Here is a 26,023-nt window from a genome sequence, read left to right as displayed (position 1 = left end):
TACAAACCCTAGTTTTCATAATCGTCGAGTACTTTTCGGCTGAAACCTTCGAGATCTACTTACCCTCTACTTCCAACTAAACCCTAGCCTACAATCCATAGGCATTGACAAGTTGATACCTTGTCAACAAGAGCCTCATCTTGTAGGCTTTGGAATCTCTTCAAGGGTGAGACTCGATAACCCCCTCGTTGCTACCGTCTTCTAGATTGCATCTTGGCTTGGATCGTGTGTTTGCGATAGGAAATTTTTTGTTTTCTATGCAACGAATCCCTACAAGTAGTATCATATCAATCCTATTAACATGTTGGTCACAATATGACACTTCTTTATTGTTTGAATTTTAACGAATTCTTTTAATAAACAAAAGTAATGACGTAATAATAATCTTGAATAAATAAATAAACAAAAAAATAAAAAAATATTTTTTTATTAAAAGAAAAAACCTAAAACTATGACGAATCTAAAAATTGGCGAACCTTTATGGTTAAGTAATAGTAATCTTTATGCAGGAAGGAATTATTAATTTAATTTTTTAAAAAATATAAAATAAAAAAATAAAATCCTGAATTTCTGGCAAAAACAAAAATCTTCCTGCTTTCATATTTCCATTGAAAATTTTGAGGATCTAAAAATTGGCTAACCGGGGAAAATCTCATGAATTTGAATGTAACTTCTTCCCACGATCATTTTGATATATTATACGGGTTTTTTCGACGTCGTATGCAAACAGAAAAGTTATTTTACTTTTTCGAAACTTTTTTTTACAAAAAAAATCGAAATTTAAATTTGTTAATTTTCCCTAATAGTAGGTTGCGTAACATACATGAATCTCAAAATAAATTAGTTTTTGAATTTCTATCAGTTGCGAAACAGTCAAACACTACGTCGGAAAAGAATTCTGCTAGAGGCGACATTTCCATGTGCATGGGAGAGCTAGCGCCGCCGCACCGATCCGCCGTGAAGCTCCTTGTACCTCGCTCCCTCCCTGCACACGTGCTTCATCAGTGACCATACGTTCAAGTCGTTGACCTTCGCGCCGCGCCTAGGCCTAAAACTAAAATATACGTATTTGGATCTCAAAAACAAAAAAAGTATTTGCAGAGTCCATCTCCTACGCAGGCCCTGACGTCACACCAAAGTGTATAGTAGTATGCGGGCACGAAGATGCTGGGTGCCCTGGACGCCCACTTCTGGCTCTTAATTACATGCGGCCCCATCAGCGCGACTTGTGATGGGTACAACCAGGGTGCCATCTGTTGGTGCACGTTTTGTACCCATATAAGTCTGTTTACGGACTGCGACTAAGCGTTGGGAGTTGAGAATGAGCCATGGATCACGTGGACATACGTCACATCCAGTAATTTGAGAGCACAAAAGTAGAAAAAGAAACGCAAGAAAAGTTGAAAATGACATTGCTTTTTTTGCCGAGTAAATTCTAGAAGAATCAATCGGTACTCCCATCTTGTGTCGATCGTTAAGAGGGTAGCCGTACATTAGCCCATCAACCGCTGTGTCGATCGTTAAAAGGGTTGCCGTACACTAGCCAATCAACCAACCAACGTGCTTATCGGGTTTGGTTTTAGCACTGTTTAAAAAATCGTCCGATTCAATGGTTAATCGTTACTCAGTGATAACCTATTAGCTAATAAACTCATTTATCAGCCATTTAACTTATTTATCGCCCGATTAATCAACAAATTTTTCTATTAATCGCTAATTACCAGCCGATCGAGTTGACACAGGTAAGCGATTTCCTCAACTTTGGGTTTTAGGGATAGCTCCTTGGATCAATGGGTGTCATATTTTACCATGGTTGCTACCATCAATGGGCTCGCATGTATTCATAGATATTTAGTTAAACACTCATAAATTTTGGCAAAATCTACAAATCATATGGTACAGATTTCTAGATTAGTTTCTACATGAATCTGACCAAGTCGAGCTCAAGCATGTGGGCAAGCTGGTGTAGTTTCTTAGGACTCAATATATTTGCATGTCAAGGTATCGAGTGCTGCCAGCTTCACCTGTTTCTATAGATATTTTGGTGACACGTTAATTCTAAGTACACCTTCTACTCGCGTGTATGTAGTCGTTATTAGATGGTCTAAATACATATTTTTAATCTTAATTACTTATGATATTGAACTCTTTATACTATTATGAATGATTATCAATATATCGGTGGATATTTTCTATTGCTTTTGTATCAAACCTCAAGCTTGAGTCTATGCTAGCACACGTGTTATGTTTGCATGCAGCTTGTGTTCCTCGACAACAACAAAATTTACTCTTATTTTTATTTTGTATTTTCAGAATTTTATTGACGTGATCCTATTTTTTTCTTGTCACTTTGCTAAAATTGACCACCTTTGGGTCTACCTCATGCCTTTTTCTCCTCGCCCACGCTTGTGCGATTTTCGTAAACCTAACATACTTTCTACTTTCTCCTTCCTAAAATGTAAGGCGTATTTGTCTTCTCCTAAATTATACTTTTCTACTTTGATCAATTTTATAAAAAATCATCAACATCTCTAATAGAAAGATATATAACATAGAAACATAGTGTATGATGCGGCTGATTATACTGATTTGGTATTTAAATGTTGACAATTTTCAGTAAACTAGGTCAAGCTTAACAAAGTTTGAGTTAGAACAAGACCAATACGGCCTTATACTTTAGGAATGACTAATGAGGGAGGATATTACAAGCTAGGCATGTAATACTTTGGTTTGTAATACTTGTAAAAAAGGTATTTAAATTGCGATATGAAAATACTATAGTAAGAATTTTCTTGAAAATATATTCATTTTATCATAGTTTTGTGCTCCTTTACCTGCGAGATACTACGTACATATGCAATAGAGCAAAAACATTTTAGTCCAAGGGGATATAATTGTATAAAAATCACTTGTCTAATTTTCTTAAGGGAAAATATTTTTGGTCAATGCAGTACAGTAGATATGCTACGGTTTTATAAATCTTAGCTATTGACCTACAAATAAACGCCATAAGGATTTGTTTGATACTAGAGATTTTGTGAGGATCAGCGGGGACAGTTTTTTTAGGGTATTGAGCTCACCCAGTCCTTTCAAACTCCCTATTTTCAACCCACTTGCTAGAGGTAGAATATTGGAGATTGAAAAAATATAGAAAAATTTAGGAAAAAGTGGAGATAAGTGAAAATTAAATTAACCCAATACACTAGACCGAAACATTAATAGACAAAAGTAAATAGGGATTTGATATATGGTGGGATATCTCAATTTCCCACAAATACACTAGTACTAAATAAAGCCTAACATCGAGTGGTATAACTTCTACTCCCTCCGTTCTTTTTTAATTGACTCAAATTTAGTACAAAGTTGTACTAAATCTGAGTTAATTAAAAGAGACCGGATGGAGTAGTCAGTATGTCAAACTAAGGAGTACTCCCGGCTTTAAGTGATGCACGCAGTCATCTCTCTTACGAAGTTTCTACATGAAGTGAACAAAACGTGAGATAAAACTGGCTGGAACAAACAACACGTTTCATCAGTATTTCAGTTGTGTTTTACCAAGTTATCTTATGTTGAAATAACTAAAATAAGTCTATATTTTTAGCAAACGTGTAGTAGAACCGAACCTGTAGCATAGCATTTGATGATAACATACTTTCTCTTTACAGATATAGGGGCAATAGCATTTTTGGCGCTATAACAAAAAAAATGCTAAATTGTATTAATTACCTAAATTGACTTCCAAGCATGACGTTTTGACTAATGCGTGCCATTTTTATTGTGTTGCATGCAAACTCGAGGGGTTTTGAGCAATGCATTCCTCCGTTCTCTAGATTTTCGCGCCCACTCGCTATTCACCTTAGTCGGAACGCTTGGCCAATTTACCCCTATAAAGCGTCCGAGGAGTAGCATAACAGTGGGCAGATGAAACCCATATGAGTTACTCGATGCCTCGATGGTGACATCAGCAAAACTGAAACTTCCGAGGAAATCAGCGGCTCAGAGCATCTGTAGCCGCGTCCCCAAAGCGTTCCCCAAAGGGATTTGGAGCGCGCCGGACAAAAAAACCGTTCCAGCCGCGTCCTCTAAAGCCTATTTTTGTCCGGCGCGCCCACATACGGTGTCCGGCGCCCCGAGCCCGTCCCCGTCCCACAGGGGACGCTCCGGCCACGCCGGAGACAACGAAAAGCGAGGCGAACCGACGCGGACCCGACGCGTCAGCGGCTCGGAAGCCTAAAACCCCGTCGCCTACCTTTGGTCAAGCGACGTTAATGGCGTCCCTGTTTTCTCAGGCGACGCAGGGACGCGTCTCGTCGTGCATGGCCGCGTGGCCGTCCGCGCCGGCGTTATTGCGTGCAACCACCCGCTGCCGCCGCTGTTTAAAGACGCCCTGCAGTTCTCACCGCTCACAAACCATCTCGTCGCCGCCGCCTCCCCCCTCCCAGATCTTCTCCTCGCCACTCCAAAAATGCCGAGCTCGTCCTCCCGCAAGATCGCGGCACGAACGGCTTCGGCCGCGGCAGCCTCACCGTGGCGGAGGCGTGGGCGCTGTACAACGCCCGCTATCCAGTCCCGCCGGACATGCGGCTACCAAGCAGCGGCGGCTGGAGGATGACCGTGAACGGCGTTGGCGTTCCGCCGCCGCCGAAGCCGCGCACGGACCAATGGAGGGACAGCATCAAGGCCCGTCGGGCTCAACTCACCGCCGAGGAGCGGTTGGATCCGACGTGGGCGGCCAACAACAACGACGCCTGGTGGACGGCGTACTTCCAGGCGAAGTACGACGTCGAGATGCATAGCACCGTCGGGCTCGTCGGCGGCCCCAATAGCTGGAACAAGGACGGCGGCGCCCTGTTCTGGGGCGTTCCGGGGCGCACCCTCGAGAACGTCATCCGCGGCATCCGCAACGGCGCTCCAAGGCTGGAGATGCCGTCGTCACCGCCGCCGTCTCCTCTTCTTCCTCAGGACCGGCGCGATCGACGCCGTCCTCGTCTTACCGGTCGGCGCCGTACACCGTCCCCAATCAGGAGGTGAAGGAGGAGCCGACGACGCCCGTCAACACGAGGCGTGGCGGCAGCGGCAGCCGGCGGCAGCAAGGGAGGCGCGGCGGCGCCCTCCTCATCCCGAAGCCGGAGGTGAAGGAGGAGCCGAAGGAAGCGTCGCGGGCGGCGCTGCTGGCGGAGTACGAGCGGCAGCGGCGGCTCATCGCCGGCGGCGACGACCCCGAGGACTGCCCGAGTGCGCGGGCGGCGTTCTTGGCGTCCATGAACGACAAGGACGCTCGGAGGGCAACCTCGACGCGGCGATCGCCTTGTCCATCCGCGACTCCGGCAAGCCGCTGGTGGACCTCACCGACGACGGCGAGGCAGGACCAAGCGGCGCGGTGAAGGACGAGCCCGTCGACGAGCGCGTCAAGCAGGAGGTCGTCACCGACGAGATGTACAACTTCCAGCAGTATTACGACGCCTCCGGCCGCCGCAAGTGGTTCTAGATTAGGTTTAGTTTAAATTTAATCAAATTTCGTTCGAATCTATGTAAGTTTGGACGAATCTTAATCGAATCTCGTTAAGTTTAAAATTTGCGAAATTTTGTTTGAAGCGACGTCCCCCAAACGCGGCACGAACAAAACACGTCCCCCAAACGCTCAATCCGACGCGGTTTGGGGGACGGTTTGGGGGACGCGGCTGGAGATACTCTCAATACTTTCTTTTAGCGAAAAGTCCACCGATCTATTCATAATCTTCAACAAGCAGTACAAAAAAAACTTACAAATAGGCTTTTAGATCACCTCGCGAGCACTACAATCACTCGAGCCAGACGAAGGCATGTCACTATCCTCGCCCCTACCGGCACTTGAATTTGAAAACCGTACGCAAAATAGGCTATTCCATTTCTCAAGATATTCCAAGGCAGTTACCAATAATCTCGGCTGGAACAAGCGCACATAGAGATTATAATCTCGGCTGTTACCAATAATCTGTTTGCGTTGCGTGATACCCTAATCTGGCAACAGCCGGCTTTCCGCTTTCCTCCCACACTTAGAGCTAGCTCCGAGCATTGACCAGCCCAAGAATCGAACCCCATAAATACCCTGCTGGCTGCTGCAGACTAGTAGTTAGAGCCGTACGAATCCGGCTTAGAGAAAGCCGTGCGTCGTGCACACACCAGCCGGCGAGCAATGGCCGCAGCGGCCCCGGGGACGGCGAGGGATGGCGAGACAGCAAGGAAGGAGGAGGTCGGCGTGGATCACGGCAAGAGGGTGTCCTTCACGGGGATGCTCCGGTACGCCGACGGCACGGACCTCCTGCTCATGCTGGTCGGCACGGCGGCCGCGCTGGGGAACGGTGTGTCTCAGCCGCTCATGACCATCATCTTCGGCGACCTCATCGACGCCTTCGGCGGCGCCACCACCGGCAACGTCCTCGACCGCGTCAACAAGGTGATCCCCTCTCTCTGCCCACCACCTTTCCGACCAGCTCGGCTAGCTTCTTCTCGGCCGAGGCCTTCACTATCTCGAGAAAGCTCCGGCCGATGCCTCCTTACTATTTCCGTCTAGTACTCCGTACTCTCTCTGCCCACCACCTTTTGCCTCTTTTGTTCATTTTCCCCATAGTTCTGCTTGGCATCCCATTTCTGACCGTATCGATTTTCTTTCCGGACATCCCCCTCTCCTCGCCTCGCGTCCTTCCTCTTTTCCTGGCTTGTTTTCTTAATTTTGGAGCCGAATTTAGAGACAAGCTTTCCAACGGCTGAAAATGACGTTTCTGAAGTGGCTTGCAGATTATTCCAATTCATTGCAACTTACTCAAAGAGATTTCACATGGATTAGCATTAAAATAAGAGATAAGCACCCACCCGCAGACCGTGGAATCTTTTCATGATATCCCAAAGCTCTGCCCACGAGATCCGGGCACAAGTTTTTCTCCTGAAACTCTGAAAAAGGACAGAGATGCATTTGCCCTTCTTTTTGAAACGAGATACCATCACTTTGTCGTACTGCAATTTCTTTCTCATTGCCAGTTTGCCACCAAGTGAAAAAAAAAACGATCGATCTTTAACCAATATGCAACTCCAGTAGGAACTACTAGTTTAACTGCTCCACACAGCTGTGTTGCGTGATCTAGCGTTCTGCATAGATGTATAAACTTTAGAACTCCGAATTCACAGCTGGACTGCAGGTTATCTTAATAAGTATTCTTTTGGAGTGTACGAGATCTTATTGTATTCTAAGCTCAGACAAAGGTTAACACATCTGGTAGTTGTGGATTTGTCATAAATAGTCTAACATTTTGCAATCATTACATTGCTGTAACACAGCAAACACAGGAATAAGTTTTCACCCTGTCGTCGTCTCGTTGTTGCAGGCGGTTCTGAACTTTGTCTACTTGGGCATCGGAACAGCAGTAGTCTCCTTTCTCCGTAAGTATGAGCAGACTTTGTCAACTTCACGTGTTTGCACTTTGATGTACCTGCTGGCTGCTGATTATAGAGTGCTAGTTATTGAACATGACTGCTATCTCAAGGAGACAGAGAAATAATGGGTTCAGTATAAGTGCGAGAAAAAGACAGCTAATATCCTTATAGTTATTTTAAAATTGCTAATACTTGTCATCGTGGTGCAAAGTCCAAGTTGTGCTCCTAAGATTCTTGTGGAAATAGTAAAACCGTTGAATATAGGAAGGGAAAAAAAAGGGGTAAACGTGTATTATATTTCAGCTGAAAGGTGACAGATGGAGAAACATTAGAAAACTTTAACAGCAAATAAGGCGTCAGAATTTTGTTAAAATAACAGAACTGAAGGATAAAATGAAACAGGATTCCATATTCTTAAGCCATATACTTTCATGTCAAGGAAGAATAACCGTCAAGCCAACTTTTTCTGCAGAGGTGGCATGTTGGACAATTACTGGCGAAAGGCAGGCAACACGCATTCGTTCTCTATACCTCAAATCTGTCTTGAGACAGGATATATCATTCTTTGATGTAGAAATGACAACTGGGCAGATAGTTTCAAGAATGTCTGGTGATACGGTGCTAGTTCAGGATGCAATCGGTGAGAAGGTAAGGACTTCCTCCAATTTCAAATGAAGAGCACATTAGTAAACTCGTGTTCATTACGTTCCAACTCATATAGAAACTGACATATTTGATTACTGCAGGTCGGCAAGTTTATACAACTGATTGCTACTTTCATCGGTGGTTTCGTTGTAGCTTTTGTCAAAGGGTGGCTTCTATCTCTTGTCATGTTGGCGTGCATACCTCCAGTTGTATTTGCAGCAGGAGCAGTGGCAAAACTGCTATCTACAATCTCTAGCAAAGGTCAAGAATCATACGGTGATGCAGGGAATGTTGTTGAACAGACAATTGGAGCCATCAAAACAGTAAGCTCAGTTCACATATCAATTTAAATGAAGGCTAGTTTCCTGGGAACAAGAGGGGTTCTGGGTTCTGACTTCTTGAGTACTCACCAGCTATCTTGTGACAATTTCTGTAAAATAGGTTGTCTCTTTCAATGGAGAGAAGCACGCCATTGAAACGTACAATAAGTTCATACACAAAGCATACAAGACTACTGTGCACGAAGGACTTGCCAATGGCTTTGGCATGGGTTCTGTTTTCTTGATATTCTTCTCTAGCTATGGTTTAGCCATATGGTATGGTGGAAAGTTGATACTTAACAAAGGATACACAGGAGGAGATGTCATCACTATATTGTTTGCTATCATGACTGGGGCAATGTGAGTAATTTACCTTGAAGTACAATTCATATCATACTAATGCTTCAAATCGCAATACTGGTAGTGATAATTTCCAATTTGCTACAGGTCTTTAGGTAATGCAACCCCTTGTATGACAGCCTTTGCAGAAGGACAATCTGCAGCACACAGATTGTTCACAACAATCAAGAGGAAACCAGAAATTGATCCTGATGACAGGACTGGTAAGCAGCTAGAAGATATCAGGGGTGATGTTGAGCTGAAGGATGTGTATTTTAGCTACCCAGCAAGACCTGATCAACTGATATTTGATGGATTCTCCTTATGTGTGTCTAGTGGCACTACAATGGCTATAGTTGGAGAGAGTGGAAGTGGCAAGTCAACTGTGATTAGTCTTGTAGAGAGATTTTATGATCCGCAGGCTGGTGAGGTTTTGATTGATGGGATCAATATCAAGAGTTTACAGCTCGATTCAGTAAGAGGAAAAATTGGTCTTGTTAGCCAAGAGCCTTTGCTCTTTATGACCTCAATTAAAGATAATATTATGTATGGCAAAGAAGACGCAACATTTGAAGAGATTAAGAGAGCTGCTGAGCTCGCCAATGCAGCAAATTTCGTTGATAAGTTACCAAATGTGCGTGACACATTCAGTAAGTTGTGTAAATCCAAGTTCTTCAGTTTGAGTCGAGTGCTAATTAACATTTACCTTTATGTCGTACCAGGGTTACGACACACTGGTTGGCCAACGTGGTGCTCAGCTTTCAGGGGGACAAAAGCAAAGGATTGCAATTGCAAGAGCAATCATTAAAAACCCCAAAATACTTTTGTTAGATGAGGCTACTAGCGCATTGGATGTGGAGTCGGAAAGGATAGTTCAGGAGGCACTTAATAGGATCATGGTGGACAGAACGACGCTTGTGGTTGCACATCGTCTGACTACTGTAAGGAATGCTGATTGCATATCAGTAGTTCAACAAGGAAAGATAGTTGAACAAGGTAAATGATTCAATTCCCATCACTCACCTTTCATATAACCTCTTTGGCATATTTTAACTAAATTGAGCAATTTCCTACACAAAATGTATGTTTCATACAGGTCCCCACGATGAATTGGTGCTAAATCCAGATGGTGCTTACTCTCAACTTATTCGACTTCAAGAAAGTCATGAAGAAGAGCAGAAAGTAGACCGTCAGAGGTTGGATCCAAGGTCTAAAAGTGCAAGCTTGTCATTCAAGCGGTCAATCAGTAGAGGTTCTGCAGGGAATAGTAGTAGGAATTCTTTCACCCTCCCCCTCGGGATGCCTGGCGCAGTTGAATTGCCTGAAGAAAATGATACACATGGGGAGAATCAGAGAGAGCTGGATAGTGATGGTGAGGTTCCAAAGAAAGCTCCTATGGGACGGCTAGCACGTCTTAACAAGCCAGAGATACATATTATTCTGTTAGGATCCCTAGCTGCAGCAGTTCATGGAGTGCTTTTCCCAATGTTTGGCATAATGATTGCCAGTGCCATCAAAACTTTCTATGCGCCACCAGATAAACTCAGAAAGGATTCTAGTTTTTGGGCTTTGATGTGTGTTGTGCTGGGTATCTTGTCGATAATCTCAATACCAGCAGAGCTTTTCTTGTTCGGTATAGCAGGAGGGAAGCTCATAGAGCGCATTCGTTCAATGTCATTTCGAAGTATCGTGCATCAAGAAGTTGCTTGGTTTGATGATCCTAAGAATTCCAGGTTTGTTACAGCCTTTCTCTTGGTTTCTTCATCCTGCAGATTCTGTTAGCTTTACTTTGAAGTGCTAACTGCCGAATTTTATCTTACAGTGGAGCACTCGGTGCAAGACTGTCAGTTGATGCTTTGAATGTACGGCGTTTAGTTGGAGATAACTTGGCCTTAACAGTTCAGATTGTAGCTACACTTATCACAGGATTTGTCATTGCTTTGATAGCTGACTGGAAACTCTCTTTGATCATCCTCTGTGTCATTCCATTAGTGGGTATTCAAGGTTATGCCCAAGTGAAGTTCCTGACGGGTTTCAGTCAAGATGCTAAGGTAATCCATCAAACAAAGCCGTTAGGCTGTTCTACTAGTGATATGATATCTCGCAAATAATTACTACAAATAAATATTGCTCTCTGTAGTTCCAAATAAGCTGTTGCGTTGGACATAAGCACGGTGCAACTTTGACCACTAATTTACTGTAATATATTCAAAAGGCAGAACAAAAATTCTGCCTCTGTCCAAAACAACACCTTTTAGGAAAACCTGAGGGAGTAGTAATGCAGAGTATGTTCAGTTTCTAATTTTCAAGATAGAACTACTAATTAATTAAATACCTGTGCTTTTCTATGGTTAAAAAATATATATTACTGATCATGTTAAGCCCTTCATCTCTCCTATGCTGTCACCCTCATCTGATTTCCGCCTTGGCACTTTCATGCTTGGCTAAATACCTAACATCGTACCCTCGGCTCCACAGACACGCCTAGTCGTGCTTTCTTTTTGATATGTGACATGCTCCAATTTCGTTACGGATTTTTTAGGAAGTGCTCAACTTGGTTCGTTAAGATCGATGTGTTCAGTTAGTTAGCTTGTTATTTTTTTTGTTGGAGACTTTTAGCAAGGCACAATAGCGAGGTGGGAGATGAGGATGAACCACTACAAATTCCCATTTACATAATATTAGGATAAATTAAAGATGATTTTATCAAGTTTAAAAAGTGCAGTTGTACTCTAGATAACTGTTTTTTACTATCTGAACACTTGTTAAGTTACTGATAATGAATTGTTGATTCTGTAGATGATGTATGAAGACGCAAGTCAAGTGGCCACTGATGCAATTAGTAGTATCAGGACCGTAGCTTCGTTTTGTTCTGAGAAAAGAATTACAACAATATATGATCATAAATGTGAAGCCTCAATGAATCAAGGAGTCAGAACAGGAATAGTTGGAGGCATTGGATTTGGTTTCTCATTCTTGATGTTGTACCTTACGTACGGTCTTTGCTTCTATGTGGGAGCACAATTCGTTCGCCATGGCCAATCAGATTTTGGAGGTGTTTTCAAGGTATGTAAATGCATTATTTCAGAAGTAATGCTTCTTCTTCAGGATTCGTTTCATATTCATTTTTTTCAGTCTTAATCCCTCCATCCTAAACCAGTCAGTACTTCCACGAAGTGATTTCACATAGTAAGTCATTTGCAGGTTTTCTTTGCACTAGTTTTAGCAACTATGGGTATATCTCAATCAAGTGCAATGGCCACCGATTCTACAAAAGCAAAGGACTCAGCTATCTCCATATTTTCTTTACTAGACCGAAAGTCTGAAATCGACTCAAGCAGCAATGAGGGTTTGAAATTAGATGATGTCAAGGGCAACATTGATTTCCAACATGTCAGCTTCAAGTACCCAACTCGCCCAGATATTCAGATCTTTAGTGACTTTACTCTGCACATTCCCGCCGGCAAGGTTAGCGTACCTTCTCTATCCTCGTCAAATTGTTATATCTTCTACAGTGATGTACTTATAGCAGTTTACTTTTGTTATGATTTTATACAGACCGTTGCACTTGTTGGAGAGAGTGGTAGTGGAAAGTCAACAGTAATCGGACTGTTGGAGCGATTCTACAATCCCGATTCAGGTACCGTTTCAGTGGATGGAGTGGAAATCAAGAGCTTAAATGTCAATTGGTTGAGGGACCAGATGGGGCTGGTGAGCCAAGAGCCTGTACTCTTCAACGACACAATCCGCGCCAACATAGCCTATGGTAAGGACGGTGAAGTCACAGAGGAGGAGCTCATTGCGGCAGCGAAGGCATCAAATGCACATGGTTTCATATCTAGCCTTCCCCAAGGATATGACACCACCGTTGGGGAGAGGGGGATTCAGCTATCCGGTGGCCAGAAGCAGCGGGTGGCTATTGCACGGGCCATACTGAAAGACCCAAAGATACTATTACTTGATGAGGCAACTAGCGCCTTGGATGCTGAGTCCGAGCGGATTGTGCAGGATGCATTAGATCATGTGATGGTTGGCAGGACCACTGTTGTTGTAGCGCACCGCCTCTCGACGATTAAAGGTGCTGACATAATTGCAGTTCTCAAGGATGGTGCAATAGCGGAGAAAGGAAGACACGAGGAGCTGATGAATATCAAAGATGGAGTGTACGCTTCACTGGTAGAACTTCGTTCAGCGTCATCATAATACCTAGGATCAGTTTTGCTTCCTATCTGTGTGCACGTTGTACATCTTCCTTGACCCCCCCCCCCCCTTTTTTTATTGATGTGTTGTAATTGTGGTAGTACATTATTCATTGAGACTTGAAGAGGAATTCGAGAGGCAATCTGCTATGATCTGTATAGTGTAAGTTTGTAAGCATTTTGAAGGAAAGCTTTTCGCTCTTGATTTTGATTTGAAATGTACATTCCCATGTCAATGTGTAAATTAATGTAATTCTGCAACTAATACCTATATAAATACTGGTTGAAGACCAGCTTGCAAAATGTCGACATATACTCTGTAATAAGAGAATGCACTAGGCGTCGTTTTCAGATGTTTTAGTTATCTTCAGTTTATCAGGAGTTGAGCTAACTGCAGATAAATGCCGAACTGTGTAAGGAAATATCAAAATAATCAACACCGAGTACTTACCAGCGCAGCAGGAGCGTCATGGACTCATGGCTAGCATTGGACCTGGAGGATGAGAGGTGTCAGTACGCGCGTAGTCGGCAAATCTGGACAGCCGCCCACACTGAGATCCTGACCGGAGCCCGTGAAGCCAGAACTGCGCGGGGCCATCTCCATGGGCACAGAGCCACGCGGGGCCGCGGCGTCGACGAGCCGCAAGCGCATGGTCGTGCCGATCTCGAATCGAGCGGGCCGCGTACGGGGGAGGGGGAGGGGCAGGACGGTGGCAAACAGAGGCCGTCTCAGGCTCTGAGAGCATTTCCGGCCCTATATAGACTGCGCTGCAAAAATACGGCCGGTATGCAGCGCGCGGGAGGAATTCGGGCGCTACAGCAGGCGCAGTAAACGGCGCGACGCTGCAAAAAAAAATTGGGCGCGCGGTGTTTTGCACAATCCGGAGCGCCATATGTGACGCGTCGGGGCATCGCTCGTCCACACGCGAAAAAGCCAACGGCAGGAAATCCCCCCCCCCCGCCGCGCCCTCATTTCCCCCTCCGACCGCCGCCGCGAAATCCAGCCGCCGCCTCGCCGCTGCGCGCCGTCGCGGCATAGATCCGCCTCGCCCGCGCCCCCTCCCGGCAGCGGCGGGCGCTCCGCCGCTCTGTGACACCCGTGCCGCCGCCAGCGACGGGCAGTAGTCGGCGCTCCTCCTCCGCCTCCTCCTTCTCGGCGCCGTCGCGTCGTCGTCGTTGTCCTCCGCGCTGCCGCCGCCGCCGCCATGTCGTCGTCGTCTTCGAGCTTGCTAACAACATGGCGCGAGCATGGTGCTCGCCGATTTGCTCGCAATGTATGCACCTCCACCGGCCGGCCTCTATCCGCCAATTATCTATAATAGTTGTAGAGTAATTTTATATGCATGTTTGTAGAGTTCATCATACGATTCATCGGATGACGAGTATGACCAGAGGAAGAGGAGAACATATCGCTACTATTAGCATACCGCGCCATTAAGAAGCCAAAATTTGGTGGATCGGTGTTCGGTAGACAGAAGTTGTGGAGAGAAAGGATTGAAGAGTATGAGAAGTTGATGCGGTCGTATTTTAATGAGAATCCGATATTTCCCGAAAACTATTTTCGGTGGCGTTTCCGGATGAGTCTCAACTTGTTCAAGCACATCGCAACGGAGGTGACCAAGTATGATCGCTTCTTTGAGCAAAGGAGGAATGCCGCCGGAGAACTTGTTCATAGCACATATCAAAAGATGACCGCCGCCTTGCGTATGTTGGCATATGGTATACCGACGGATCTTGTTGATGATCATTTGGCCATGGGAGAGAGCACTTCTATCTTGTGTGTCAAGCGCTTTGTCGTTGCAATTTTCAATGTCTTTGGCTCCACATACTTGAGAGCCCCCAATGCTCAAGACACGGCAAGGCTTTTGGAGATCAACGTCAACCGGGGGTTTCCCGGCATGCTTGGTTCCATTGATTTTATGCATTGGAGTTGGAAGAATTGTCCGGCGGCATGTCATGGACAATTCAAAGGGTACAAGAAGGATGCCATCATAGTCCTTGAAGCAGTGGCCGACCAAGAGACTTGGATATGGCATGCTCTTTTTGGAATGTCCGGGTCTTGCAATGACATCAATGTTCTTCAACGGTCACCACTAATGACAAGAGTTGCAATGCGGGAAGGTCCATTGGTGGAGTTTGAAGCAAATGGCCACAAGTACAACTATGGCTACTTCCTCGCCGACGACATATATCCAAGGTGGCAAACATTTGTGAAGCCGATTATTCAACCAAGAGGTAAGAAGCAAACCCAATTCCATAATGCACAAGCGGCGGCTAGAAAAGATGTAGAGAGAGCATTTGGGATTTTGCAAGCCCAATTTGCCATTGTTAGAGGACCAGCTAGATTTTGGGACCAAGAATGCCTTTGGTATATCATGACCGCATGTGTCATCATGCATAACATGATTATAGAGGATGATCGCGAGAAAGATGTGGATCATACCCACTACGACTTGATGGGGGTTCCCGTGCAAGTGAGGAGGTCCGCACATAGGATTTTCTGGTTCATTGCCTCATACCATGCCATTCGGTGCAACGACACACATGATGAGCTTCAAAAAGATCTAATGGAAGAATGGTGGAATTGGAATGGACAACAGTAGTTGCATACTTGTTGTATTTGTTTGAAAATTATGTGTTGTATTGTCTCAAAACTATGTTGTATTGTTGTATGTTCGACGTGTTGTATTTGGTGTCAACAATGTATTGTATTCGGATGGTACATTTTATTTGTGAATTTTATATGGTTGTTTGATCTTGTTCGATGCATAGTTGTGTTTGTTTGTTGTTTGCGCCGCGCCCACGAGCTGCAAAATAGAGCGTCCGGTGGAGGTGCTTTTCGTTGGCGCTGCAAAATGGAGCATCCGGCGGGAAAAAATTGCTCCGGCGTGCGCCATCAGTTTACAGCGTGGCGGCAGCGTGGTATAGTGCGCCGATTTATACCGCGCCTGTTGGAGATGCTCTGAGGCCATCTCCAACTGCCCGATGCAGCCATTTGGGTGGCGCGTGGACACTGTCCGGCGTCAGCGCTTTTGGGTCGTGCGGTGCACCCAAGGCAGCGGTCACCTATTAGGCCAAGGCGGTTAATATACAGTTTATTTCTTTGAGAAATAAGTTAGAGCATCTTCAACGGGGTGATTCATTTCGGACGTTCAAATTGTCCGCGGCGTCCGTTTCCGTCGCCAGATGAATACCAAAATGATCACGAGGGCGAAATGTCCTTTTGCGTCGGGGGCCACCCCAGCGATCCGACGCATTTTGGACATGCAACTGTTTTTTTACTGCTCCTTTTCATTTTTGTTGAATGAGCAAGTTTAAACGCGAAAATAATTAGTACTGAATGATGTCTTGTTGCTCGAATCGAATAGATTAGCCATAAACAATTCACCGGATAGATTCGAAAAGGTTCAAACATATTTAACATACAAATAAAAACAAATTAAAAACATATATAAACTAAAACTAATTTTTGGCCTTCTTGTTAGAAGGCCCTGCCTCGTCGTCCAAACTCCTGCGCCTCTTGCTTGTCACCTCCTCGTCGGAACAGGAACTGGAGGACAACGCGCCCGTCGAGGAGTTGGAGTCGGACGAAGTGTCGTCTTCGTCGTTGTCGTTGTCGTCGGTGAACGGACAACAACGACGACGCGCCGCCTGCGCCCTTGCCCGGGCCCTGGACTCCTTCCTTGCTGCCGCTTTGTCGTCCGCCGCCTCCTGCGCCTCTAGCCGGTCGAACTTGGCATCGGAGTTCTCCTCCTCCTCCTCCTGCCCCTCCTCCTCGTCCTCGGCATCGCTGCTAGCGCCGCCTCCGTCCTCCTCCTGGCCATCGCTGGCATTGGAGCCTATGTCCTCCTCCTCCTCCTCACTAGGCGTGGAGGCATGGTCGCTGGGTGTGGAGCCCGGATCGCTTGGCGTCGCAGGGGATTCCCACCAATGCAGCCATCCGGGCGGCTTGCCCTCGCTCTCCGAGTCCGACGGCATGGTGTAGTCGCTCATGGCGTGCCAGTGTTGGAGAAGAAGAAGAAGAAGAAGAAGGAGGAGGCGGTTCAACGTGAATTACAGTAGACGCAGGGGTTATATTCTGCGGGGATTAATGGCGGCGCGTATAATGAAGAGGCCGGCGGTTGCTCTTCTGCGGCAGTACGGCGCTCCATTCCGGCGGTTGGCGGGTTGATCGAAGCTTCTGCCACTCGGACGATTGATATTCGCGCGCTTGTTGTGCTTTAATTCGAGGCCGATTTACATAGGCATCCCCAATGGGCCTACCGAAGATGGTACCCGGGGTTTACTGAAGGCCCACGACTCGAAGAATAAGAAGAATCGGAAGCCCAAGATATTATTAAGGAAAGCTAGAGTTGTATTAGAAAATACTACTTGTAATCTTGCGGGATGGGTTGGAAACCCTCCCGGACTCTGTAACTTGTGTATTACGAATCCCTCGGCTCCGCCTCATATATAAGGGGGATTCGAGGGACAAAGAAAGCATCGATTCATTGTTTCACGCAACCCTAGTTTTCACATCGTCGAGCACTTTTCGGCTGAAACCTTCGAGATCTACTTGCCCTCTACTTCCGACTAAAACCCTAGTCTACGATCTGTAGGCATTGATAAGTTAATCCCTTGTCAATTGGCGCCGTCTGTGGGAATTATAGGCGTCAAGGATCTGATCTCGATGGTACGTTCAAGATCGTCGACTTCGTCAACTGCAAGCAACACGATGGACAGAGGTAAACAAATCGAAACTGGTCTAGTCGATTTTGTTCCTCACCCGCCCTCCCGTTTGGATGCATATGCGTATCTGGAGGAGCCTATGGAGATGACGTTTGGAAGCTTCCACTTTCACGTTGAGAAAGAAGGAGCGTATCGTCTCGAAATTCCGATCTCGTCGGGATTATCAACGGTCTATCCCGATTTTTCAAGTTCAACATCGTCAATCGAGTCAGGCGACGAGGAGACTTCATCGCCACGCTTCATCAGCACCAGGGCAAGCGAAAAAATCGCCAAGATCTTCAGCGACATGTCCTTCGAATCGTCTGCGGACTCCGATATAAGCGATGACTCGAGCAACATCGACAGCTTCAACTTCATCGACAGATCCACTACTGTTGGAAAGGTCTTCACCAATCTCTATGATGGTGTCACCAAACCCAGCAAGGTTCAGAATCCAAAATATCATCAGATTTATGCCATCGGAGAACCAAGTCGCGATCAGGAGGAGACGTCAAAGGCTTTCGACGATCTGGGAAATCCATACGTCGATCCCGCTGACCTTAGGCGAGGTCTAGGCACTAAATATGTTGGGCCTACACCGCGTTTAAGGGTTCAACTTCCACAAGAAGCGTGGGATAGAGCTGCAAGAGCTATGGATGGTACAGAACCAATGACTACAACTGCTACGTCGGAATAATTGCAAGCGTACCAATATAGACTCGCCCGCGTTGGAAGAGAATTGGAAAAACAGACAGCTGCTCTGAACAGAAGAAGGGAGGCAGCTTCGGCATCAAGCAGGCGAAGGGCGGAGTTAAGTCGACATTCAGGGACTTCGGGAGACAGTCACAGAGAAGCTCGAAACAGAGCAAGATCTCGGCTGCAAAACATACCTGAGGCTGATAGGGAGAATCTGGTTCAAAACCTCGATATGTCCTTTATGTCGATAGATACGAGGGGGGAATATTATCCCTAAAAAACCGGAAGCTGGGTATATGGCGACGCAAGCCTTTATCCTCGCATCCAAGCCACCTCCCGGAGATCCAAGAGAAGCAATGTACAATATGGCCATGGCAGGAGTCGGAGCCATGGGAACGGAATTTGTTACTTCGCCTCCCAAAGGATCAGCAAGGCAAAATAGTCCACGACCTACTGCAGCAGCACCAGGTCCCGAGAGAACAAGTGGAGCAAGAGACACAGCAGTACAAGCATGGGTGGACAGAGCACGACAAAATAGAAGGGAACATCGGCACTCCCTAGAGATAGATGACGAGGATATGTATGGGCTGCCGTGCTTTACAAGGAGGGTCCGGAAAACTCGAGTTCCTTCAGGGTTTAAATTACCCGATAACTTCAAAAAATTCGATGGCCTGCAAGATCCAGAGGATTGGCTAGTTGATTATCTCGAGACGGTGAAGCTGATAGGAGGAACCGGAGCAACAGCCATGCGAGCATCCAAGTACATCTGAGTGGAGCCGCGCGATCTTGGATAAAGAAGCTCCCTCCGGGATCCATCGACAGCTGGGACAGTTTTGAGGACGTGTTCGTCAAGAACTTCCGATCCACTTGCAAAAAACCTTCATCACTAGAAGAGTTGAGATCGTGTCGACAAAAGCATGATGAATCAATGAGAAAGTACATCCAACGGTGGAACATCGTTAAAAACTCGGCAGAGAACATATCTGACGAGAGAGCGATAGATGTGTTCGTAGCTGGAATTCGACGAGGAGATTTTGTCGAAGACTTGGGGAGAACCAACCCAAAGACAGTATCAGCATTGATGGAGATAGCAAACAGGTGGGCAGATGGAGAAGATGTTGTTCACAATAAGCGGCACAGGTCACTAGAGGAGGACCGTGGTCGAAATTTTCAAAATAGACGACGATTTTCTCGACAGTTCTCGAGTTACGATGCTCCTGGCCAAATCTCGGCTGGGTTTCGAGGAAGCGCTGGAGGAAGCAATAGAGATGAATATCAAAGGAGTAGCGAGCAGCGAGGCGACAACAGAGATGATTCCCGAAATAACAGGCAAAATAGTGGGCCAAGGTTCCAGAGACCTTTCGTGTCTCCCGAGGATATGATGAACGGCCGTGTCAGATGCATTTTTATCTCGACAGCAATGGGAAGAGACAGTCAGGACATCTGCAGGAGGACTGTCGAAATTTTCAAGCAATGTTGAGGTTTGCGGGGCAAGCCAATGCTCAAGCAACAAATAGAAATCCTCAAGGGCCTAGGAGTGAGATCCACTTGCCACCTCCTCCCGCAATTACGGACGAAAATCGGCACCAGCTCAGAATAGCGGCAGCAGCACAACCACCTCCATACGTTGATCCCAACTCCAACGGCGCGGTCTCGATGATTCAGAAGGGTAGGCCGTCCAATAGAGCTCAGAAAGTAATCTCGCGGCAAGTGTTCATGGCAGAGAAGATGCCTCCACCAACGATTGAGTACCTAAATTTGTCAGGACAAGACATTGGCTTCACAATAGCGGATCACCCGCAGCAAGTTCCTCGACCAGGGCAGTCAGCACTTATCCTACCAACAGTAATCGCAGGGTTCGACGTATCTCGAGTATTCATAGATAGAGACAGCAGTCTAAACCTTATGTACGCAGATACACTAAGGAAGATGAACATATCTCTAGCAAATCTGAAACCAACCGACACATGTTTCCATGGCATCACGCCAGAGAAGCCGAGTTATCCGTTGGGGAAGATCAATCTCGACGTTCAGTTTGGGACCCGAGAAAATTACATAATAGAAAGGTTGGAGTTTGAAGTCGTGGATTTCCCGTCGCAATATCACGCCTTGTTGGGAAGACCAGCGTATGCCAGGTTTATGGCGGTACCGCACTACACGTAGCTGTTGTGGAGGATGCCTGGACCTAAAGGACCAATTACAGTCAAAGGAAGTTTTGCGTTAGCCGATAAATGTGACAAGGATTTTCATCGACTGTCAGAAACTTTCGGGATGCAAGCAGAGTATATGGCGTTAAGGCTCACGACTGATTATGATGTGCTGCCAGATGTAGGAAGGCCTCTCAGGGAGCCAACCTTTAACACTACAAAAGATTCCAGGGAGGTGCAGATTCATCCGATAGATCCAAAGAAAATGACGTCCATCGCGACAGACATGGACCTCGCATAGGAAAGCGCGCTCGTCGAGTTCCTCCGTGAGCACTGGAAAATCTTCGCATGGTGTCCAGCTGACATGCCAGGAGTACCCAGGGAACTTGCCAAGCACCACCTAAACTTGGATCCACTAGCGAGACCAATTAAACAACCTTTGCGGCGTTTTTCGGAACCAAACCGCAAAGCTATGCTGTCAGAGATTGATCGACTCAGAGAAGCTGGTTTTATTAAAGAGCTGCATACATAGGCCACGTAGGTAGCAAACCCAGTGCTGGTCCCGAAGAAAAACACTAAAGTCCTTCGCATGTGTGTCGACTTTACGTGTCTCAACAAGCATTGTCCAAAGGATCACTTTCCCCTCCCAAGGATCGATCAAATTATCGACTCCACGCCAGGATGTGAACGTCTTTCCTTCCTGGACGCATATTCTGGTTATAACCAGATCAGGTTGAAAGAAGAGGATGAGGTCAAAACAGCGTTCATTACACCTTACGGCGTGTTTTGCTACAAAACAATGCCTTTTGGTCTGAAAAATGTGGGAGCAACATATCAGCGAATGATGCAGAAGTGCTTAGCAACACAGATTGGGAAAAACGTACAAGTGTACATTGACGATGTCGTCATAACGTCAAAAAAGGGGACAACGCTGATCGAGGACTTAAAGGAAACTTTCGACAACCTCGACAAGTTTTGTCGCAAACTGAACCCGACGAAGTGTTCTTTCGGCGTCCCTGCAGGAGAACTTCTCGGGTTCCTAGTCTCAGCAAGAGGGATTGAGGCTAATCCAGAAAAAATTCAAGCTATCGTAACAATGAGGAAGCCAACAAAGCTGAAAGAAATACATCAGTTAACTGGGCGAGTCGCAGCTTTAAGCAGATTCGTCGCCGGGCTGGGAGAAAAGGCGTTACCGTTCTACGCTTTAGTCAAGCAAGGAGAGAAGTTCCAGTGGAACGAAGAGGCGGATAGAGCTTTCGAGGATCTCAAGCGCACAATTTCGACACCACCAATCTTGGTGGTGCCTAAAGAGAAGGAACCCCTTGTCAACACCCGGATTTTTAAGTCCAGATGCCTGTTATGCCATACATCGCAATCCCAGGAATATTGTTGTTGCGAGACATAACAGTTGAATATCATAAGTCATCATTCATTACATACCATAGTCGTTTTACAAATAGAGATCACATGATCCAATATTACACAAATAGTTGATCTATTGATCAACGTACACAAAGTTCATAGTTTCATAGCGGAAGCGTAAATAGAAGGGACTCTCTAGTCCACAGGCCAACGTCCGACGTCGAAGATTCCCTAGTTGTCGTGGACTTCCCGGTTGCCGTCATCTTGATAGTTCTGCTCCTCTTCATAGTCCGGCCATTTGAATAGCCGGGGACACGGTACGTGAGTACTTTAAAGTACTCGCAAACTAATACTAATGTAAGTGCTAACAATTCTAGTAAGGGGTGCTAAGCTCTAGTTTATTTTGCATAAAGCCAATTTTAGTTCACAAACCTTTTTGTAAACAACTCTTCATGTGCTAACTAACTCAAGTGTGAACATTAGTGTCATTCCCACAACTCAGTTGTGATTCAAAGTCAATGTCACCTTTCAAGTTCAAAATCACAAGTCACCCTTCACCATTCATAGTTTTCGAAAAGTTCTGATGACGGAACAGTATGGCCTTTCCAACTGTCCATAACCGAGGACGCGGCTATTCGAATAGGTTTAACTCTGCAGAGGTTGTACACTTGTGCCACAACAATTGCAATAGCTCGTCGGGGGTAACTGGCCCTGATTTATCGTACGCGAGTACGCGAACTACCAATCATAACCTTTCATTTACATACCCTAGTATAGGCACCTCTCCCCATGAGCTTGGCCTCCCGGTGAAGACGGACGGTCGCACTGGGAACCGCACAGGGCTTGGGCCGGACATTCACCTCATTTCGCATCATATCATATCATCTCATTTCGTTTGTTGTAGAGGCAGCTTTCGGCATAACCCCGATGACGCTTGTTTAGAGGGAACCCATACTAAGACACACAAACTTCCGGTTAAGCCCTACCCAGATTCATGTATTGTGGGGGTACTTGTAAAATTGGAATGGTATCGCATCCGAACCCAACCATCGGTTTTTGTAAAGTTCACCAAGTCATTCACCGAGTCATATTCACCTTCAAAATCTCTCAATAGAATGACTCATCATTCCAAGGTTTTCAAAGTCATTTCAATTCCCAAGTTCCCAATTGGAGTAGTCACTTTCAAATTAGCACTAGCATCTATATATGAGGGGTGCTAAGTATTTTGCTTTGCTTCTAGGCTAACTTTGATACTCTTGTACTAATCCAATACTAACCAAGTGAATCATGAATCAAAAAGTACTTTGATAAAACAACAGTAAATAAAGCTTGGAAAGTAAAACTGGGAAATAGGATCATAAGCATAAAGTAAATGGGGTAATGCCTTGCTCATGGTGAGCTTTGCACTTTGCAAGAGCATTATCTTGTGTTGCTTGAGGGAGACTAACTTTACTACTCGAGTAAATTTCTCTACTTTGACCCAAGTTAACTATAAAAGCAACTTATTGAGAAAACAAGTAAAAACTTGTAATGTATAAACTTGGGATAGGCTTATGTAAGAAAAGGTAAGATTCATGGTGCCTTGCCCCAAGGGGCTTTGCACTTTGCAAGAATATTAGCTTGCATTGGTATTGGCTTGCAATAATATCAGCTTGCCTTGGTTGAAGTGGGGGTCCAAGTTCTCTTCTCCTTCCTCTTTGTAGAAGTCCTCCTCCTCCTGATAGTCTCCGGTACTAGCGTCTAAAATACGAATACGGGGTACACAATCATCAGACCAAACTTACATACTAAACTAAGCACACAAATGAGTCACACAACTTAAACTAGCATCACACACTACCATTAAGTGGGTGGAGGTGTTCCTCTTATTTAAGAAAAATAATTTCTTCTCATACTAACTTAGGTGTTACTTTTAAATTCTTAGAGAAAATAATTTCCTCTCATTATCTTATTAAGATTTAATTTCTCTCATGAACAATATATGACCTAGGTTGACCAAAGTCAACCTCTTCATACTCATCATTTAAGAAAATGATTTAAATGAGGTTCCATACCTCATACAATTTAATACTAACATGGTAGTGATTTAATGTCACCAAATAACTCAATATGAGGTTATATAGACCATGGTCCGTACCTCATGTTGAAATACTTGAGACCAAGATTTAAATGAGAGGAAAACCTCTCATATGATTTAACACATAGTTGTAACTAGGTTAACCACTACCATTGAGGTGATTTAACATCATCAACAATTCATTGGCTATTCTAACATTACTTGAATTTACAACCATTTATTCTATTCACACAAATACTACAATTTGGGTGCATTGGTTGTGTTGCTTTGAGGAAAATAATTTCCTCTCCTTACATATGTAAAAGATAATTTCCATATGGTTCTTGAGAAATACTTTTCTCTCATTGAAATCTTCTTAAGATTTAATTTCTCAAACAATCATACATGAAATCATGTTGACCCAAGTCAACCATTCATCATCATCATTTGAGAAATTGATTTAAATGAGGTAGAGTACCTCATACCATTTAATAACACTACATAAGATTTAAATCTCTAAGTAATTCATATAAGTGAGTTTGGCCAGGGGTCCAAACATCACATGAATTCATTTGGGAGAAGATTTAAATGAAGTATAAGACTTCATATGAATTACTTAATAGTTTTGGACAATATCAACTAGTTAAACTAGCCATATTATCCACTACTTAAACTAGGGCATGATCATGCAAAGTGACCACACCATTTTCTTGCATAAACAATTAGTGTAAGTCAAATGTGAGCTATTAGAGTTGGAATTAACTTCATATCTATTTTGGTTGATTTTTAAGAATTATTCTAAGGCAGAAAAGTCCCTGTCTTGTTTATTTTGCTACATTAATTCTACAAATAATTTTGAGATGGGACCAGTGGCATTTGATAGATAATTTCACTAGCTTTCCAACGGTATAAAATTCATAAATTTTGGTTCGGTAGATTTGGAGTTATTCAATTTCAAACACTGCATCAGTTTGCAATTTGTCTCAAAAGAATTAAACTAATTTCAAATTTAAACGGGCGGGAAAGAAGTGGGCTGATTAGATTTGAAACACGGCCGGAGCAGGGCCGGCCCAGCTAACGCTGCGGGCCTGCTGACAGCAGGACCCACCCGTCAGTGAGCCTTACTCACCGAATCGGTATGGAGGATCGTGGGACGTAGGATTAGAGGAAGATCGTGCGGCCGAGGCTCGTCGTCTCCGTCGAGGGGAGGGGCTTGCTGCCGCGGCGGAGGTAGGGGGTCGGCGGCGAGCTGGGACTCCGGCGAGGATCAGCAGCGGCGCAGGACGGCGTTGTCGACGACGAGGAAGCAGGTGGCGCAGACGGCGGCTCGAATGGTGGCCTGAATCGACGGCGGCGATCTCAGGTCCGCCGCGGGCTCCGGCGTTCGATTGGGCGGCTCCGGTGGCTAATCAACGAGGGGAAGAGGTCGAGGAAGATCAGGGAGAGGAGGGAGTTGAGCTGGTGTGAGAAATGGAGGAGGAGGAGCTGTCCTTTTATAGCGGCGCGAGGTGGCCGTGAAGGTGCGGCGAGGGTGACGACATGCGCGGCGGCTCCGGCGAGGAGATGGGGTAGGCGAGGGTAGGCGCTAGCTAGGTGACGTCGAGGCGGTGCTAGGACGCTTGCTAGCTAGGTGGGGGACGGTCTGGTGGCGACGCATTGCGTCCAGGTCTGCGGCGGCGTTCGCGGGAAAACGGCGACGGTGTCGACGGCTACGGCGCTTGCGCGAGGCACGGCGCGTGTCTGGCGGGTTCTGGTCACGGCGGCGATGATCGGGGTGCTGAGAGGGGGGCCAGGGCGTGTGTGTAGCGGCGGCACTGCGTGTGTCCAGAACGTGCCCGCGCGTGCACTCGTGCGACACGAGCGGCATGCTGTGGGGTTTTGGGCGCGCGTGGTGCGGCGTGGTCACCGCGTTCCTGTCGATTTGGCCGGTGCTAGGTGGTGTAGGAGAGAGAGGTGGCGAGCTATGGCGAGGTGGCCAGGGTGGTGAGTGAAGGGGAGAAGAAAGAGAGGAACATGGCCGGCATGGGGGTGACATGGCCATGTCCATGGCCGGCTAGCCTCTCCCCTAGGGTTCCTGTGGGTGTGCTAGGGTGAGAGTGGTCAAGGGAACCAGAGAGAGTGTTTTGGGGTAATAGGGTTAGC

At 45.9% G+C, this 26,023-nt stretch overlaps 1 protein-coding gene and 1 long non-coding RNA gene across 3 annotated transcripts; one reads left to right on the top strand and one right to left on the bottom strand.

The window, feature by feature from the left end:
• The first annotated feature begins 6,137 nt into the window (after nucleotides 1-6,137).
• LOC124659361 (ABC transporter B family member 4-like) lies at nucleotides 6,138-12,971 on the top strand. The gene is made up of 12 exons (XM_047197258.1): nucleotides 6,138-6,436; nucleotides 7,362-7,416; nucleotides 7,883-8,058; nucleotides 8,157-8,378; nucleotides 8,497-8,735; nucleotides 8,823-9,348; nucleotides 9,437-9,710; nucleotides 9,811-10,447; nucleotides 10,537-10,765; nucleotides 11,514-11,780; nucleotides 11,919-12,182; nucleotides 12,273-12,971. Exons 1-12 carry the CDS (start codon nucleotides 6,176-6,178, stop codon nucleotides 12,915-12,917), a joined length of 3,795 nt encoding a protein of 1,264 aa, XP_047053214.1. The 5' UTR covers nucleotides 6,138-6,175; the 3' UTR covers nucleotides 12,918-12,971.
• LOC124659363 lies at nucleotides 7,133-13,547 on the bottom strand. 2 transcript variants are annotated; one of them, XR_006989553.1, is made up of 2 exons: nucleotides 13,365-13,547; nucleotides 7,133-7,476 (listed from the first exon to the last, which is right to left on the bottom strand). It is a non-coding gene; the product is annotated as an uncharacterized LOC124659363 (long non-coding RNA). The 2 variants fall into 2 exon arrangements; XR_006989552.1 differs by having other exon boundaries at nucleotides 7,133-7,473; nucleotides 13,365-13,532.
• Nucleotides 13,548-26,023: the final 12,476 nt, after the last annotated feature.

This window comes from Lolium rigidum, chromosome 6 (assembly GCF_022539505.1).
Source record: "Lolium rigidum isolate FL_2022 chromosome 6, APGP_CSIRO_Lrig_0.1, whole genome shotgun sequence".
Lineage (NCBI taxonomy): Eukaryota > Viridiplantae > Streptophyta > Magnoliopsida > Poales > Poaceae > Lolium > Lolium rigidum.
Note: the sequence above shows the minus strand (reverse complement) of the source record. Positions and strands in the feature narration are given on the sequence as shown.

Bases quoted from the DNA above. Each gene is read 5' to 3' on its own strand.
- LOC124659361 (XM_047197258.1), top strand. From the start codon at position 6,176: ATGGCCGCAGCGGCCCCGGGGACGGCGAGGGATGGCGAGACAGCAAGG. The intron at 11,781-11,918 runs GTATGTAAATGC...AGTCATTTGCAG, and splicing joins ATTTTGGAGGTGTTTTCAAG to GTTTTCTTTGCACTAGTTTT. The intron at 12,183-12,272 runs GTTAGCGTACCT...GATTTTATACAG, and splicing joins TGCACATTCCCGCCGGCAAG to ACCGTTGCACTTGTTGGAGA.